Here is a 15,982-nt window from a genome sequence, read left to right as displayed (position 1 = left end):
GAGTCAGGACCATGGCTGAGGTGTAGGACCATGGCTGAGGTGTAGAACAAACACACACACACACACACACACACACACACACACACACACACACACACACACACACACCACGAGTCAGGACCATGGCTGAGGTGTAGAGCCAAAGTTAGGGAATGACTACTGCAGAGACAAGTTGTGATAGTATCAGATTGCAAGCTGTTTCGGTTAGGCTGAATTCACTCCACAGGCCATATTTGGCTGCTCTATTCTGAATAAACAGCCACAGCAAAAATACTTTATTTGAAGAACAGAAAGCACATTGTTGTTTACTAATCAGTAATTATTTAGCATGACAGAGGTTAGATTAAGTGAGCTTTAGCACACACAAACGCAATCTGATTACAATTTCTCATATTTCTGGCTGGAGATATAGCTCAGCAGTGGAGTGCTTGCCTAATATGCACAAGACCTTGAGTTTGATCCTCAGCATGACAAGTAAAATAAAACAAATTGAATTTCTTTGGGTGGCCAGAAATAATTTTCTTCCTATTGAAATCTATGATTGACTATTTATGTATTGTTTTCCTCCACCAGATTGAAAGCTCTTTAGTGGCAGGAATGGTGTATTGATTCAGGATTGTTATTTCTGGCACTTAGCCCAGAGAAGATGTTTAGTATCTGGCAAATGAATAAAAAATGATCAGATATTTTAAAGTAACTCAGAAATCAAACTAGCTAGGAAAAAATAGGCTTGGGAATATTTTGTAAAGCATTATTAATCTCATTGGCTAAGGATGTTTTTTCTTTTTAGTTATTATAAAGGTGATATACAGAGGGATTACAGTTTATATAAGTTAGGAAAAAGAGTACATTTCTTTTTGGATATCACCCAAGAATTCTCTTTTAAAAAATAGCATTTTCAGCCAGGCGCTGGTGGCTCACGCCTGTAATCCTAGCTACTCAGGAGGCTGAGATCTGAGGATTGCGGTACAAAGCCAACCTGGGCAGGAGAGACCATGAGACTCCTATCTCCAATAAACCACCAGAAAACCGGAAGTGGTACTGTAGCTCAAGTGGTAGAGCGCTCGCCTTGAGCTAAAGAGCTGAGGGACAGCGCCCAGGCCCAGAGTTCAAGCCCCATGACCGACCAAAAAAAAAAAAAAAAGCATTTTCAGCTGGGTGCTGTTGGCTCAAGCCTATAATCTTAGCTACACAGGAGGCTGAGATCTGAGGATTGAGGTTTGAAGCCAGCCTGGGCAGGAAAGTCTGAGACTCTTTAATAACAGAAAAAGCCAGAAGTTGGGGGTGGTAGAGTGCTTGCTAGGCATGCATGGGGCCCTGGGTTTGATTCTTCAGTACCTCATAAGTAGAAAAAGCTGGAAGTGGTGCTGTGGTTCAAGTGGTAGAGTGCTAGCCTTGGGCTGAAGAGCTGAGGGACAGTACCCAGAGTTCAAGCCCCACAACTGGCCAAAAAAAAAAAAAAGCCAGAAGTGGAGCGGTGGCTCAAATGGTAGAGCACTAGTTTTGGGCAAAAGTGGCTCAGAAACAGTGCCTAGGCCCAGAGTTCAAGTCTCAGGACTAGAAAAAGAAAGCATCTTCTAAATATCACATATATTGCATCTATTCAAAAAGTATTAATAAGACTGCTTAGGTTTTGTTTTGTTTTGTTTTGTTTTGTTTTGGGAGGTCCAGTCATGGGGCCTGAACTCTGGGCCTGGGCGCTGTCCCTCAGCTCTTCAGCTCAAGGCTAGCACTCTACCACTTGAGCCACAGCGCCACTTCCGGCTTTTTTCTTTTTGCTTATGTGGTGCAGAGGAATCGAACCCAGGGCCTCCGTCATGCAAGGCAAGTGCTCTACCACCTTCCCAGCCCCCCCTTTTTTAATTGGTTATGGGGCTTGAACTTAGGGCCTGGTTGCTCTCCCTAAGCTTTTTGCTCAAGGCTAGTGCTCCACCACTTTGAGCCACAGCTCCACTCTCAGTAGAGCTCAGTTTTCTAGTGGCTAATTGGAGATAAGAGTCTCATGGATTTTTCTTCCCAGGCTGGCTTTGAACCACAATCCTCTTATCACAGCCTCCAGAGTAGCTAGGATTACAGATGTGAGCTACCAGTGCCCGGCCCAGATGCTCTTTTTTAAAAAAAATCTATTCCAAAACAAACTGGTCTCAGATGTAGTGAGTTCTTATTCTAAATTTTAGCAGCTTTAATTGAACTTAAGCTAAAAGTATTAGCACTAAAAATCACTTTGATTCCTTCAGTAAACCTGTGGAATGAATCCAGCTTGTGTTGCAGTCTAATTGAATAGAATGAAAGCAGCTCATTTATAAGACCAGTGGATTCATTCTGGCTTAAAAAGGGTTTGGAGCAGAAAGTGGTAAGAAAAATCAACAGCAAGTATATGAGTTAGTGTGCTAAGTCCAAACCAAAGAAGTCCAAACCTACCTGCTCCACAGAAAGGTTCCAGAAAACTTTAGTGGCTAAAGACCTTTGATCAGAATCCAATAAAGAAAACTTAGTTAACTATTTAAAAATTTAAAACCCAATGCATTTATTTTTTAGTAGAAAGTTAATAATGATGCTGTTTTCCTTGAATATAAATAGAGTTATATCTTTTCTAGTGGAATGGTAAAGTATTAACATTTAAAAAGTATGCTCTTAGCTAATAACTTAGTGCCACATAAAAATGGGAAAGAAAAAGAATTTGTCTAATTCCAACAGTCCTATGGACTATTTATTAACTATATTAGTTATTATACATTTAAATAAGTAACCAAAATGTATATACTTACAATTTGCAAATATGGGATGCTGACATTAAAACTGTCATTCATGTTTGCATGCCACACAATTCTCACATTGGTGATAAAAAATGTTCCTAAATTTCCCTGCAAAAGACAGTAATGAATCATAAGTCAATGATGATTTGTTTGGATACTTAATCTTTATTTTCTAGAACATGGAATAATTCTGATATCACAGCATTAGATTAATATAAGATCTGAGTATTATGGAGTATAAATGCTTCTGATATAATAGCAAAATAATTAGATGACTATGAGTCTAGACTGTGGAATCATTTATCATTTAACTGTCAGTATAGTTAAAACTTACACATATAATCCTAGGCTGAGAACAGGAGGATCAAGGTTTGAGGCCAACCTAGGCAGAAGAATTTGCACGACCTCTTCTCAACCCAACACTGGGCACAGTGGGCACCCAACAGTAGTGTATACACCTATCATCCTACTTATTCAGGAGGCTAAGGTTGCAGGATCATGGGTCCAGATCAGCCCAGAAGGAAAAGTCCAAGAGACTCCATATCTCAAAGGAAGAGGCCATTCTCTCTGGAACTATCTGAAGACACTGGAGGATGCTGTCAGAATAAAAATGGAGTCTACCAGGCATGGTGGTGGTACATGCTTGTAATTCAGTACTTGAGAGGTAGAAACAGGAGGATCATGATTGAGATGAGCCTACATACCCACATACCAAATTCTAGGACAGTCTGATCTGTAGAGAACAGCAAAAATGTAGTCACATGTGCCAACTTCTCAACTAAAGCTGAGAAGTTATGATGAAAGGATTTTTTTTTGACAGTCCTGGGGCTTGAACTCAGGGCCTGGGCACTGTCCCTGAGCTTCTTTTGCTCAAGGCTAGCACTCTACCACATGAGCCACAGTGCCACTTCTGGCTGTTTTTGTTTATGTGTTGCTGAGGAATCAAATGCAGGGCTTCATGCATGCTAGGCAAGCACTCTACTATTAAGTCACATTCTCAACTCTGGAGAAGGGATTCTTGTGCAGTTATTTGGCACAAAAGCCCTTCCAAGCACTCTGACAGAAGGCAAATTTGTATTTTCTGACTTTAGTTCCCTCTTGTATTCCTTGTATTCTGTTTTATAATGGTGTGATCTTTAGGATTAAACAACAGTCTCTTTCTAGCCCTTGAAGATTATCCTCTATTTATATACTAGTTTATCCACAGCCTGGAAATATATGAAACTAGGTTGTTCAACATCCTACTTCCCCCAAGAGTGAGAAATGTTTAAATGTAAGGGGGTTTGTAACAGAAACTTAAGTGCTTTTGGTAGAAAGCAGCAACTCTTCACTGACCTGCAGACATTCTGTCTCCACACTGTCATTTCAGTCACCTTAGATTGCTGGAATAACAGGACTGACAGGTAAACTTCTTGTGACAGGAGGCAAAGTGAATCTATCCCCACCCTCGAGCACAAACAGCTTTCCTATCCTGGCAAGGCTACACCTAATCGATTTGGAGAAAACGGTCATCCAGTGCATACCTTTGACCATAGCTCCTGCTCCCTGCTCCTAATATTATTATTTGTATTAATTTTTTTACATATTTGCTCAACTTCTTACCTCCAGGCTAGAGTACAGTACAAACATCTTCCCACAGCATCTTTCACCCTTGGGTAACATAGGGCAGGTTGTTTTGTGACTGCTATAGTTTGGCTGGTTTGACAGAGAAAGGCGCATTCTCAGCAATGTTTGCCTGATCCAATCAACTTTCCTGAGTCCTGGCAGACAGGCCTCTAGAACCTGAGAGCTCACATCATCTTCTGTCAGCTGAGATCAGCTAGACTGACCTCACCACCTGTATGTCTGAAAAAGTTCAGGATACTGAACTCTTCCAAGGGAATGTTATCAGAGGTATATAGGTAGGCATAAGCAGGAAAAGGAAAACCCCAAGGTGAAAACAACCCTATAGGTGTTTTTTTTTTTCCCCCTGTGATGGGGCTTGAACTCAAGGTTTGAGCACTGAGCTTTTTTGCTCAAGGCAAGCACTCTACCTTGAGCCACAGCACCACTTCTGGCTTTTTCTGTGCACGTGGTACTGAGGAATCAAACCTAGCGCTTCATGTATGTTAAGCATGCATTTTACCATTAAGCCACCTTCCCAGCCCCGGCCCTATAGTTTTAAGATAATGGTCCTGTATTCTTATGGAGCCCAGTCCCTATTTCAAGGTTAAACTGGAAAAGACAAAGAGAATCAGTGGGAAGGCAGAGAAGTGCAAATGCATATGCACAGGCCTTCCCATACCTGGGTAACTTGCGTTCAGTGGCTAAACCATTTGGGAAAGGCCACAGGACAAGGCCCTGATATCTCTACACCTAGTAAATCCCATCCTCACTCTACTGACAAACTCCAAGCTGCCCCAGACTCTTTACTCCAACTGCTTGTCTCACCCTTTGATGTGCACTGTCCCTGTTAAAGTGGTTGGTTTTTCTCTAAACTGCCCTTTGCTTTGGTAATAAATTATTATTTTATCAAAAAAGCAAGCAGGACTTAGAGAACAGGGTAAAGTGCTTACCTAGCAAGCACAAGGTCCTGAGTGCAGACCTTAGTACTACCAGAAAAAGATGACCTATTCCTCACTTATAAACAGAAACATGTACAGTGCATATATTTTCCTTTCATCATGTAAATAAATACTATATAAAAAGGTTAGCTATTGTTCTCTGTCCATGTTCAGTTTTTCAATGCTGAGTCTACATTTGTAAGTAATAATTCTTTAGGTCATTGTTTCCTCTCATTTAGATAACACAATTGTAAACCTCCCAAATATTTCTTAAAATATATAAGGTCATATTTCATTATTTTTTAAATTTAAATTGATAATAGCATCCTATTTCTTTCTTTTTTGGTAGTACTTGGGTTGAACTAAGGGCCTCAAGCTTGCTAAGGCAGGTGCTCTATCAGTTGAGCTGTGTGTGCGCTCCAGCACCTTTTGCATTGGTTATCTTCTAGGAAGGGTCCTGCTTTATGCCTGCGCTTCAACCTCATACTGTGTCACTGGGAATAACAGGCATGTACCACTGTGTCCAGCCATGATGCTTCCCCCATAGCTGGGATAACAGGCACATGCCAGCTTGTCCAGCCACTGGCTGAGATGGGAGTCTCAGGACTCTTGGACCTGGTTTTGAATATTGATCCCCAGACCTCTGCCCCCCAAGTAGCTAAGATTATAAGCTTGTACCACCATACCTGGTAACATCCTTGTTTTTAATATATTATACATGTAATATATATCCTTAATATATATTATATCCTTAACATATAAATACATATCTTGGGCTGGGAAGGTGGCTCAGTGATAGAGCGCTTGCCTTGCATGCCTGAGGCCCTGAGTTCGACTCCTCAGCACCACATAAGCAAAAAGAAAAAAGCCGGAAGTGGCGCTCTGGCTCAAGTGGTAGAGTGCTAGCCTTGAGTTGAAGAGCTAAGGGACAGTGCCCAGGCCCAGAGTTCAGGCCCCAGACCAGACCCCCCCAAAAAATATATCTTATATACATTATACATAAAATATAGTAGCTGGGCACTGGTGGCTCACGCCTATAATCCTAGCTACTTAGGAAACTGAGATCTGAGGATCATGGTTCAAAGCCAGCCCAGGCAAGAAAGTCTGTGAAACTCTTATCTCCAATTAACTATCAGAAAACTGGAAGCAGTGCTGTGGCTCAAGTGGTAGAGTGGTAGCCTTGAGCTAAAGAGCTGAGGAACAGCGTCCAGGCCCAGAGTTCAAGACCTAGGACCAATAAACAACACCCCCCCACAAAAACCACAAAAAAACCCATAAAATATATACTATATTATATGTAGTATATATATCTTATGTATTATGTCCTTAATATGTTATATATAACATATTATATATTCATATATATCCTTTTCTCAAAAGGATAAATGTAGGGCTGGGAAGATGGCTCAGTGGTAGAGTGCTTGCCTTGCATGCCTGAGGCCCTGGGTTCGATTCCTCAGCACCACATAAGCAAAAAGTAAAAAGCCGGAGTTGGCGCTGTGGCTCAAGTGGTAGAGCGCTAGCCTTGAGCTGAAGAGCTGAGGGACAGCAACCAGGCCCAGAGTTCAGGCCCCACGACCGGACCCAAAAAAAAAAAGGATAAATGTAAAGAATATATATCTATATATCATTTGAAAATTGTGATATTCCCATCTTAACAAGCCAGTTGAGGTTGACACACATCTGTAATCTGTAATCCCAGCTATGCAGGAGGCATTTGGCAGAAGTGGTCTGTAGCTGGGCCTAGGCAAAAGCACAAGACCCTATCTGAAAAATAAAGCAAAAAGTGGTAGAGCACCTATCTAGCAAGCACAAAATCCTGAGCACAAACCCAAGGACTACTAAGAAAACCAAGTTCTATATTCCAAAATACCAAAGGTTATCCATAGAGGGTTAGCAGTCTCATCTAGGTCATAACACACACAAACCTAAAAGCTATTCCTAGTAAGAGAGAAAATTTTCTAATTATTCACATGTTCCAACTGATCATAATTTAAAGAGAAAATGAAAAACTATAATGGTAGACTTAAGAGTCACCAAATGAGCTGGCCATAGCAGACTATGCCTGCAATTCCAGCACTGGGAAGCTGAGGCAGGACAATTCTGAGTTCAAGGCCACCCTGGAACATAGCAAGATCTTGTCTGAGAAAATAGTCAGTAGGGCTGGGAAGGTGGCTCAGAGGTAGAGTGCTTGCCTTGCATGCATGAGGCCCTGGGTTCAATTCCTCAGCACCACATAAGTGAAAAGAAAAAGCCAGATGTGGCGCTGTGGCTCAAGTGGTAGGATGCTAGCTTTGAGCTGAAGAGCTGAGGGACAGTGCCCAGGCCTAGAGTTCAGGTCCCACAACTGGATCCCTTCCCCCCCTTTCCCCCCTGCCCCCCGCAAAAAAGTCAGTAAATAATATGACTAGTTCTCTAAAGACCAGATTAAATCTGAGCATGGTGGTATGGTGGTACATGACTATAATCCCAGCATTTGGGGGACAGAGGCAGTATGATTTCAAGTGTGAGGCCTGGTTCAATTACATAGTGAGATTCTAACAAACCTAGGGGTTAGAAGAAGATGAAATAAAATTAGAAGGCTCTGTGACTGTTCACTCTCTGGTTCTTCCACCACTAATGTTGAGTTACCAAGAAGTTGAGGGCTGTGTAGTATAAGGAAAACTAAGGATTTGGGACAAACTATGCATGTGAGACTACATTAACACTTGCAAGCTTGAGTTTCTCAAGTATGAAAGTGAAGGAGAGTGAACTAGATGATCTCAAAGGTCCATTTGTAGCTCTCAATTCTATACAGAATTGAGATTGCTGAAAAGAACATAAAAACCAGAATATTACCTAATATCAAGAGCTATAACACTAATTTATCCAGAGCTATAATTCTCACTGTAAGAACTTAATGATGGTAGAAAAAAATGACTGCCAAAACACCATTTCCAAAAGTTCATTAGTTTTTTGCACAATACCTGATCACTGGATAAATTCCATACACCATTGATTTTATCATAAACATGCTCTTGTGGTAACAACTTTAGTTGCTTGTTTTGAATTAATGCACTTCTCAATTTGAAATCACGATACATCTTAGAAGTTTCATATGCCCTATAAAAAAACAAACAAAAGACTAATCCAAACTGAGAATGTGGTTTTCTTAGGTTATGTTTACTTATCTACTAATGTGTATGTGTGTGTGTATAAAGTTAGATACATTTCATATTATGGCAAATTAAAAAAAATTTCAACTGGCTATGGTAGTGCACATCTGTAACCCTAGAGCCTGAGGGGAAACAGAATTATTTGTGACATATAGGGCAGAAAATGATATAATTATTATTTTGGGGGCTTGGCGCTATCCCTGAGCTCTTTTGCTTAAAACTAGTACTCTATCACTTTCAGCCACAGCACCACTTCCAGAAAATGATATATTTATGAAATTCAAATTGAAACAATTATATTTTTTGTAATCTTAGCCTAGATTTCTCTCTCTCTCCTTCTTTCTTACCTCCCTTCCCTCCTCTTTTTCTTTCTTGGAAGTACTGGTATTTAAACTCAAGGCCTCATGTATTACAAGACAAGTGCTTTACCAATCAAGCCATCTCCTATTCCTTTTCTGCTTTAGGTATTTTTCAGTTAGGGTTTTCAACATTCTGATCCATGCCTCCTGAGTTAAGATAGGAGATGCAAACTTTCCCTGGGCTGACCTCAAACCATGGGCCTTCTGATCTCTGTTTTTTGAGTGCTGGGATTATTGGTATGCACTAAAATGTCTGGTGTCTTACATGTTCCATAAATTCCTTCAGAGAGCTTATTAAATGATAATGAAATGTGTTCTACTAAATAGCTCCAGGATATCTGCTGTGAAGCTTTGGAAAAAGGTATCATCATAACTTCTAAACTTTGTCTTCTAAACCTTTATATCATACAACTTAAAAATATACAATAATCAACAAACTATTACTATACCTGCGTACTGCAATCACAGAAGTAAAAAGTCTAGGACTTCCAGGAACCAAATTTGTAAATATAAATTCAAAGCGAGTAGTGTTACATTTTGTTAGTATATAAAGAGCTTCAGTTTGGCCTCGTAATTTCTGTAAGGACAAATTTATTTAAAAGTTCAGATTTGAAGAATAAGTTCTCACATAAAGTACAAGCAAACAGTAACTAACAAAACAAACATTAACTAAGGTTTCTCAGACTTACAGAGTTAGCAGTCCTTATTGTAATATTCAATATGCAGTTGTAACCGATAGCTAAAATTTAAAAAAGCAACAATGAATGTAAGTAACATGATCTAATAAGCTGAGAAAAATACTATTGTAAAAAATATATACGTCAGGTGCTGGTGGCTCAGGCCTGTAATCCTAAACTATTCAGTGGGCTGAGATCTGAGGATTATGGTTCAAAGCCAGCTCAGGCAGGAAAGTTGGTGAGACTTTTATTTCTTATTAACCACCAGAAAAGCGGAAGTGGGTAAGTGGCAGAGTGCTTGCATTGAGCTGAAGAACTCATGGACAGTGCCCATGCTCAGAGTTCACAGCGCCCATGCTCAGATTTCAAGCCCCTTGACTGACCCACCCTCCCAAAATACAGAACTTTTAAATAGTTTTAAAAATTAGACATACACAAAAAAACAACTTCAGCTGGGCAAAAGTAGCTCACACCCATAATCCTAGCTACTTAAGGGGCTGAAATCTGAGAACTGAGGTTCAAGGCTAGTCTCCTCAAATAAATTCAAGAGACTTTTATTTCTAAATAAACAGCAAAAAGCTGGAAATGGAGGTATGGATCAAATGCTAGAGTACCAGCCTTGAGCAAAACAGCCAAGCAAAAGCACAAAGTGTTGAGTTTAAGACCCAGGATTGGCACAAAAATAAATAAAGAAAGAAAGAAAGAAAGAAAGGAAGGAAGGAGGGAAGGAGGGAAGGAAGGAAGGGAAGGAGGGAAGGGAAGGAGGGAAGGAAGGAAGGGAAGGAAGGCGGGAAGGAAGGAAGGAAGGAAGGAAGAAAGAAAGAAAAAGAAAAAAAAGAAATACTTTAACATTTTTGTGAATTACAAATTTTAATTAAACTAGTCAATTCTGCCTCTTTGAACCAACAAAAATACTCATAAAACCAGAGAAAGGGTGCATGCATTTCTCAAACTCATATAGCACCCTTCAATGAAAGAAAAAGCCTAACTGGATCATCTAAAACAGTATTAAAAAGTAAGTGATACCAATTTACAATAATGAAGACTATTTTCACTAGGACTTAAATCTCCTTTCTTTGGGTTTTCTTCTTCTATATCAAGCTGACAAAGATAAACAAAAACAAGAGGTGTGGGGGGGGGATGGGAGGGCAGGGATGGTAAGGGGAAACAAAGGAGGAGGCAACAATGCTTGATAAGAAGTGTACTCAGTACCTTGCTCATATAATTGTAACCCCTCTGTTTGGTATTTTCACAATAAAAAAATTATTAAGAGAAAAACAAAAACAAAGCCAGGTGCCAGTGGCTGACGCCTGTAATCCTAGCTACTGAGGAGGCTGAGATCTGAGGATCATGGTTCAAAGCCAGCCCGAACAGAAAAGTCTGTGAGACTCTTATCTCCAATAAACCACTAGAAAACAGGAAGTGGTGTTGTGGCTCAAGCAGTAGAGCACTCACCTTGAGCTGAAGAACTGAGGGACAGTGCCCAAGCCCAGAGTTCAAGCCCCACGATGGACAAAAAAAAAAAAACATTCAATACAAAAGCACTAGTCTCATATATGTGTAAGAAACAGAAAAAAAAAATAACAGGACATTTCTTTTGTATTATGGTGCAATCTGTGGTTAGGTCAGACTTCAGATTTCTATATATTTCATAGTATAGCTTTGTGTATGTGTGCTTATGTGTGTGCTGGTCCTGGGGCTTGAATTCAGGGCCTGGGCCCTGTCCCTGAGCTTTTGTGCTTAGTGCTCTACCACTTGAACCACAGAGCCATTTCTGGTTGGTTTTTTTGTTTGTTTGTTTGGTTTTTTTTTTTGGTAGTTACTTGGAGATTAAGAGTCTCTTGGACTTTCTTGACTGAGCCAGCTTTGAACCTAAATTCTCAGATTTGAGCCTCCTAAGAAGCTAGGATTACAAGTATAAGCCATACGCTGTGGCTCAAGTGGTAGAGCACTAGCCCTGAGCTGAAGAGCTGAAGGACAGTGCCCAGGCCCAGAGTTCAGGACCCACTACTGGACCCCCCCCAAAAAAAAGTATAAGCCATAATACCCAGCCATAGTATAGCTTTTTTAATATTAAAATCTGCCACCCACCTTCCTTGATGAAAGATTCTATTTTCCTTAGAGTTTTATCTAATGAGGATACTTACAAAGATTGACTCGAATTAATGCCAAAGAATGCCAGATAATTCTTAAATTTGTTACTAAGAGTCTACCTAAAAGCAAACAAATGATAAGAAATTGATTAGCTTAAGAAAGGACTCATATCTGCAGCACAAAATGAAGGGAATACAAAACTTGTTTTTCCTGTACATCTGTTCTAGGTACTAACAAGTGACAGCTATAGAAAGTATTCAGGTATTTGTAGCCAATAGCTTGGTTTGTTTTGTTAGAAGATGCCCTTAGTTCTTATATATGGACACATGGTATAATTATAAAAGCACTCACTAAAATAACATGTACACACTAGTCCCTGTCATATGAGTGCTGTCTTACAAGTCCACATTTAAATTAACCATATACTTAGGTACACAACTTAGTTAACGGAAAAGGCTGAAATCTTTGCACTTTTCAGTATTAGCATCACTCCGATGCTCTCATACAAAAGTACAAAGTTAGATGTGCTTCGTTTCTCAAAGTGTGTCCTGTAGAATACAGTCTGCTCTATAGTACAGATGACCAAAAGGGGAGCAAAAGAGTAAATGGTAAATTATATGTCTTAGAGATTTACAATATAGTTGCACATTACAATAATTTTAAGAGATCTTGAACTAACAAAACACACTGAACTTCTTAAATACATTTATCCAACAAATTATAACCATAGGGGTGTGTGTGTGTGTTTGTGTGTATACCAGTCCTTGAGCTTGAAAACTCAGGGCCTGGGTACAGTCCCTGAGCTTCTATGCTCACAGCTTGTGCTTTACCACTTGAGCCACAGCTCCACTTCCCACAGGATTCTTGTGATGAGTAGTTTACTATAATCTTTCTTCCTTGAAAGCCTACTGGGTCAGAAGAACTTGGCAAAGAATGACAAAACAGATGATACTGATCAAGATGCATTGTACTCATACACTGACATGTTGAATGATAACCCCTTTGTACAACTACTTAAAGATAGTAAAAAATAAAAATAAAGAATAAAATAAAGTAGGCTTACAGGAGTATCAGAGTGAGCTGGGATAGAAAAATGAGGTTCTGAAAAAAATTAAAAGGAAGGCAATCTCAGAGGAAAATTTGGGAAATTAGATATTGTTTGGCAAATAATAAGTAACCCAATATGGATGGAGTGTATGTATGGTTCCTACATCATAGAGGACTATGCAGTGCATCTTTTAGAGGTTCAAGAAGAAAATATATGACACTCAAGGGAGGATAATGAAGATTATTTGCAGAAGGACTTATTACAAGTAAGGATGGAATGTTAGAATTACAGGTGAGTCAGCAGACTTGCTACCTTCCCAAACTCAAAGCATAGAGCAGTTTACATAATCTGGAAGGAACAAAAGCCGTAGGGAACAGACTGATTATAGAGAGGAGACATAGCCAGCCTCTCTGTCAGAGAGAACCCAGGAAGATTCTCAGGCCTCCCTTTGATCTTCTAAACAGAAGCCAGAGGCAAAGAACAATCTTTTGATGTAAGCAAAACAAGCTATCTTTCCAGGTCCAGGGGAAAGGAGTAGAGCAAGGTGCTGGACCTGGAAGGACAAAATTTTTTATTTTGAGATGGGATCTTGTTGTCTAGGCCAAATGAGCCCAAAGTAGGTGGTTCTATAGGTGTGTACTATGGTGCCAAGCTTTATAGTTTAATGTTCCGCAACTCACTTTTATGACTTTTTATTCATAACTGGGTGCTGGTGGCTCACACCTGTAATTCTAGCTACTCAGGAGGTTGAGATCTGATGATCAATCATGAGATTCATTTCCAATTAACTAGCAAAAAGCTAGAAGTGGAGATATGGCTTAAGTGGTAGAGCACCATCCTTGAGTGGAAAGCAAAGTGAGAACTCAAGGCTCTAAGTTCAAATCCTAGTACTGACACACAAACATACATGCAAATTGTGGATAAATTGGTTTATCATTTTCTTAAGACAATATTTTGTCTGTGCAACTAGGCTATGAACCGAGGTTATCCACTAATGTTTAATGTTTTTCTATTAGAGTATCCCTGGAAAACTGCCAACCAAATCTTTTTTTTTTTTTCTCTTGATGTATCTTCTATGAAGTCTCTTTGATTCCCCTGCTGCCTTTTTTTCTCTGAAAGGACCCCCTCTCTTCCTATAACTTCAAATCCAGTGTTTCAGGCCTAGATTTTTCCCTCTGACATTCCAAACACTTGCTGTCCCTGTTTCTTCTAATCTTCATAACACTAATCTTCCAAACACTGCCCTTGTTTCATTCTCACACGGTTTCAGTGCACAAAGCTAATCTGATCATTTCGTGGCAGTGTACTGGAGTTGAAAATGGATTTAACATGCTAATCTTCTAGTGTACTTACAGTTCTAAAATAGGGGCTCTGGACCCAACAGTGCCTTAACTTAGTTGTTAAACTGCTAGGAAAGGAAAGTATATAGATGTTTGGAAAGCAAGATTCTTCTTTTCTTTTCTACCACCTTTTAACCCAGAAAATGTGGATACTTCTGTAGTTTCATTTAAACAGAGGTTTCTGAGTGCACACATGCCCATACATATCCAAATATATTTTGTTTTGTTTTCACTAAAAGTAGGGTTTCACGCACTGTGATGCAGTTTTTTGGCTGGGGAGTATTTTCCTTCATCCCTCCTCCAAAGTATTCCGCACTTATTATTTGATAAGTCAAAAATGATCTATTGCCCACAGTCTTTGTCTGTACTGGAAGATGGTCTGTATGTAAGTATTCTTGCCAATCTGTATAAGAACAACAAAATTTTTTCTTGATTTCTTCAAGTCAATTCAAATTTCAGCAAGATTAGCTATTGTGACAGTGGAATTGTTGTTTCACCCTCAAAGGCACAAACCAAGACTATGTTTGCTGTCCAAACTCCAAAATTTACCCTCGCCTTGGCCTGAATGATGCCAGAAAACACTTCAGAAATGATCTAAGCATTCATTTAAGGATAGGCTCTAGCCACTGACAGGATCTACCCAGAGCTGGTAGTGACAACATGTTCTTTTGCTGCTCAGTTTCTTCCTCTTCCTCTTCCTTCTCCTCCTCTTCCCTCCTCATCCTCCTGTGAGCTCAGGACTAGCACTCTGCCACTTGATCCACAGCTCTACTTCTGGCTTTTTGGTAGTTAATTGGAGATAAGGGTTCCACCAACTTTCCTGTTGCACTGACTTCAAACTGCCATGCTCAGATTCCAGCCCCCTGAGTAGCGAGGATTACATGCATAAGCAACTGGCCTCTGCCTCCCAAATCCTTTTTTGGGGTGTCAGATCAGAAGTATCCCATGACACTTGCAAACAGGGCTCCTCCTGGAGTTTTAACAGTTTCGCTGGATAAAGGTTTTGATGTCAGAGCAGGACTTAGTGATGGGCTGAAGTTGAGGAAGATCCTGTTCTCTGGCTGTAAGCTTAAAGGCTACTCTCTCTTTTACTCAATTCTAAGAAAATCCTGTGGGTTTAAATTTTCTGTGATTACAATTACATCTGCATATGATGCGAGTGCATCTATTTTCCAGCTAATAAGAATCTGCATGTGTAAATATAAAATTCATTAAAAGTAGGCTTACCTCTGTCCCCGTTATTTCCTTTGGTATCTTCAATAGAGTCTAAACAATCAATGAGGACTTCTCCAGGCCTTGTTTTCATTTGTCTAAAGCAAGTACAAAAGTGTTCATGTTATAACTGAACTCCATCTGCTTAGGATCTACTTAGGGATGAGAAGAGACCTATGCATACAAACAGCTCACAGTATAAATTATACAGCAACGAGCGCTCAGGCATTTGCAAAAAGTGAATCAAGAACTCCGAGGTTGTTTAGGAGGCATGGTTCAAACGGTAGGGGGCCTATCTCACAAGCACACACACACACCCAGTTCACTTGGTTGTCAAATGGTAGGGGGCCTATCTCACAAGCTCATGCTAAACACACACACACACACACACGCGCGCACAGACACAGACACACACACACGCACACACACACACACAAACAGTTCACTTGGTTGTCAAATGGTAGGGGGCCTATCTCACAAGCTCATGCTAAACACACACACACACACACACACACAGACACACACGCACAGACACAGACACACACGCGCGCACACACACACACACACACCCAGTTCACTTGGTTGTCAAATGGTAGGGGGCCTATCTCACAAGCTCATGCTAAACACACACACGCGCGCGCACACACACACACACACACACACATACACACACACACGAGTTCACTCGGTTGTCAGAACGTTCCAGCGCCGGGTGGTCCACAATCCTGAAGGCTCCTCAGGGTGGGCCAGGCCGGGGACGGCGGGACTGGGCTGGGCCCGGCCGCGAACCCGCGGAGG

General features: G+C 40.4%; 1 protein-coding gene across 2 annotated transcripts in view; it reads right to left on the bottom strand.

Moving 5' to 3' along the window:
• The window catches only part of Bbs5 (Bardet-Biedl syndrome 5), a 42,226-nt gene that overhangs the window by 25,981 nt on the left and 263 nt on the right, over window positions 1-15,982 (bottom strand). For both annotated transcript variants that reach the window (XM_013030735.1, XM_013030742.1), the window contains exons 2-7: window positions 15,200-15,282; window positions 11,638-11,703; window positions 9,503-9,552; window positions 9,263-9,390; window positions 8,266-8,401; window positions 2,769-2,864 (exon numbers count right to left, since the gene is read on the bottom strand). In XM_013030735.1, the coding sequence (XP_012886189.1) occupies window positions 2,769-2,864; window positions 8,266-8,401; window positions 9,263-9,390; window positions 9,503-9,552; window positions 11,638-11,703; window positions 15,200-15,282 (559 nt within the window). The remainder of the gene's footprint in view (window positions 1-2,768; window positions 2,865-8,265; window positions 8,402-9,262; window positions 9,391-9,502; window positions 9,553-11,637; window positions 11,704-15,199; window positions 15,283-15,982) is intronic.

Source organism: Dipodomys ordii, unplaced genomic scaffold (genome assembly GCF_000151885.1).
Source record: "Dipodomys ordii isolate 6190 unplaced genomic scaffold, Dord_2.0 Scaffold5, whole genome shotgun sequence".
NCBI lineage: Eukaryota > Metazoa > Chordata > Mammalia > Rodentia > Heteromyidae > Dipodomys > Dipodomys ordii.
This window is presented reverse-complemented; position numbering and strand designations above follow the sequence as displayed.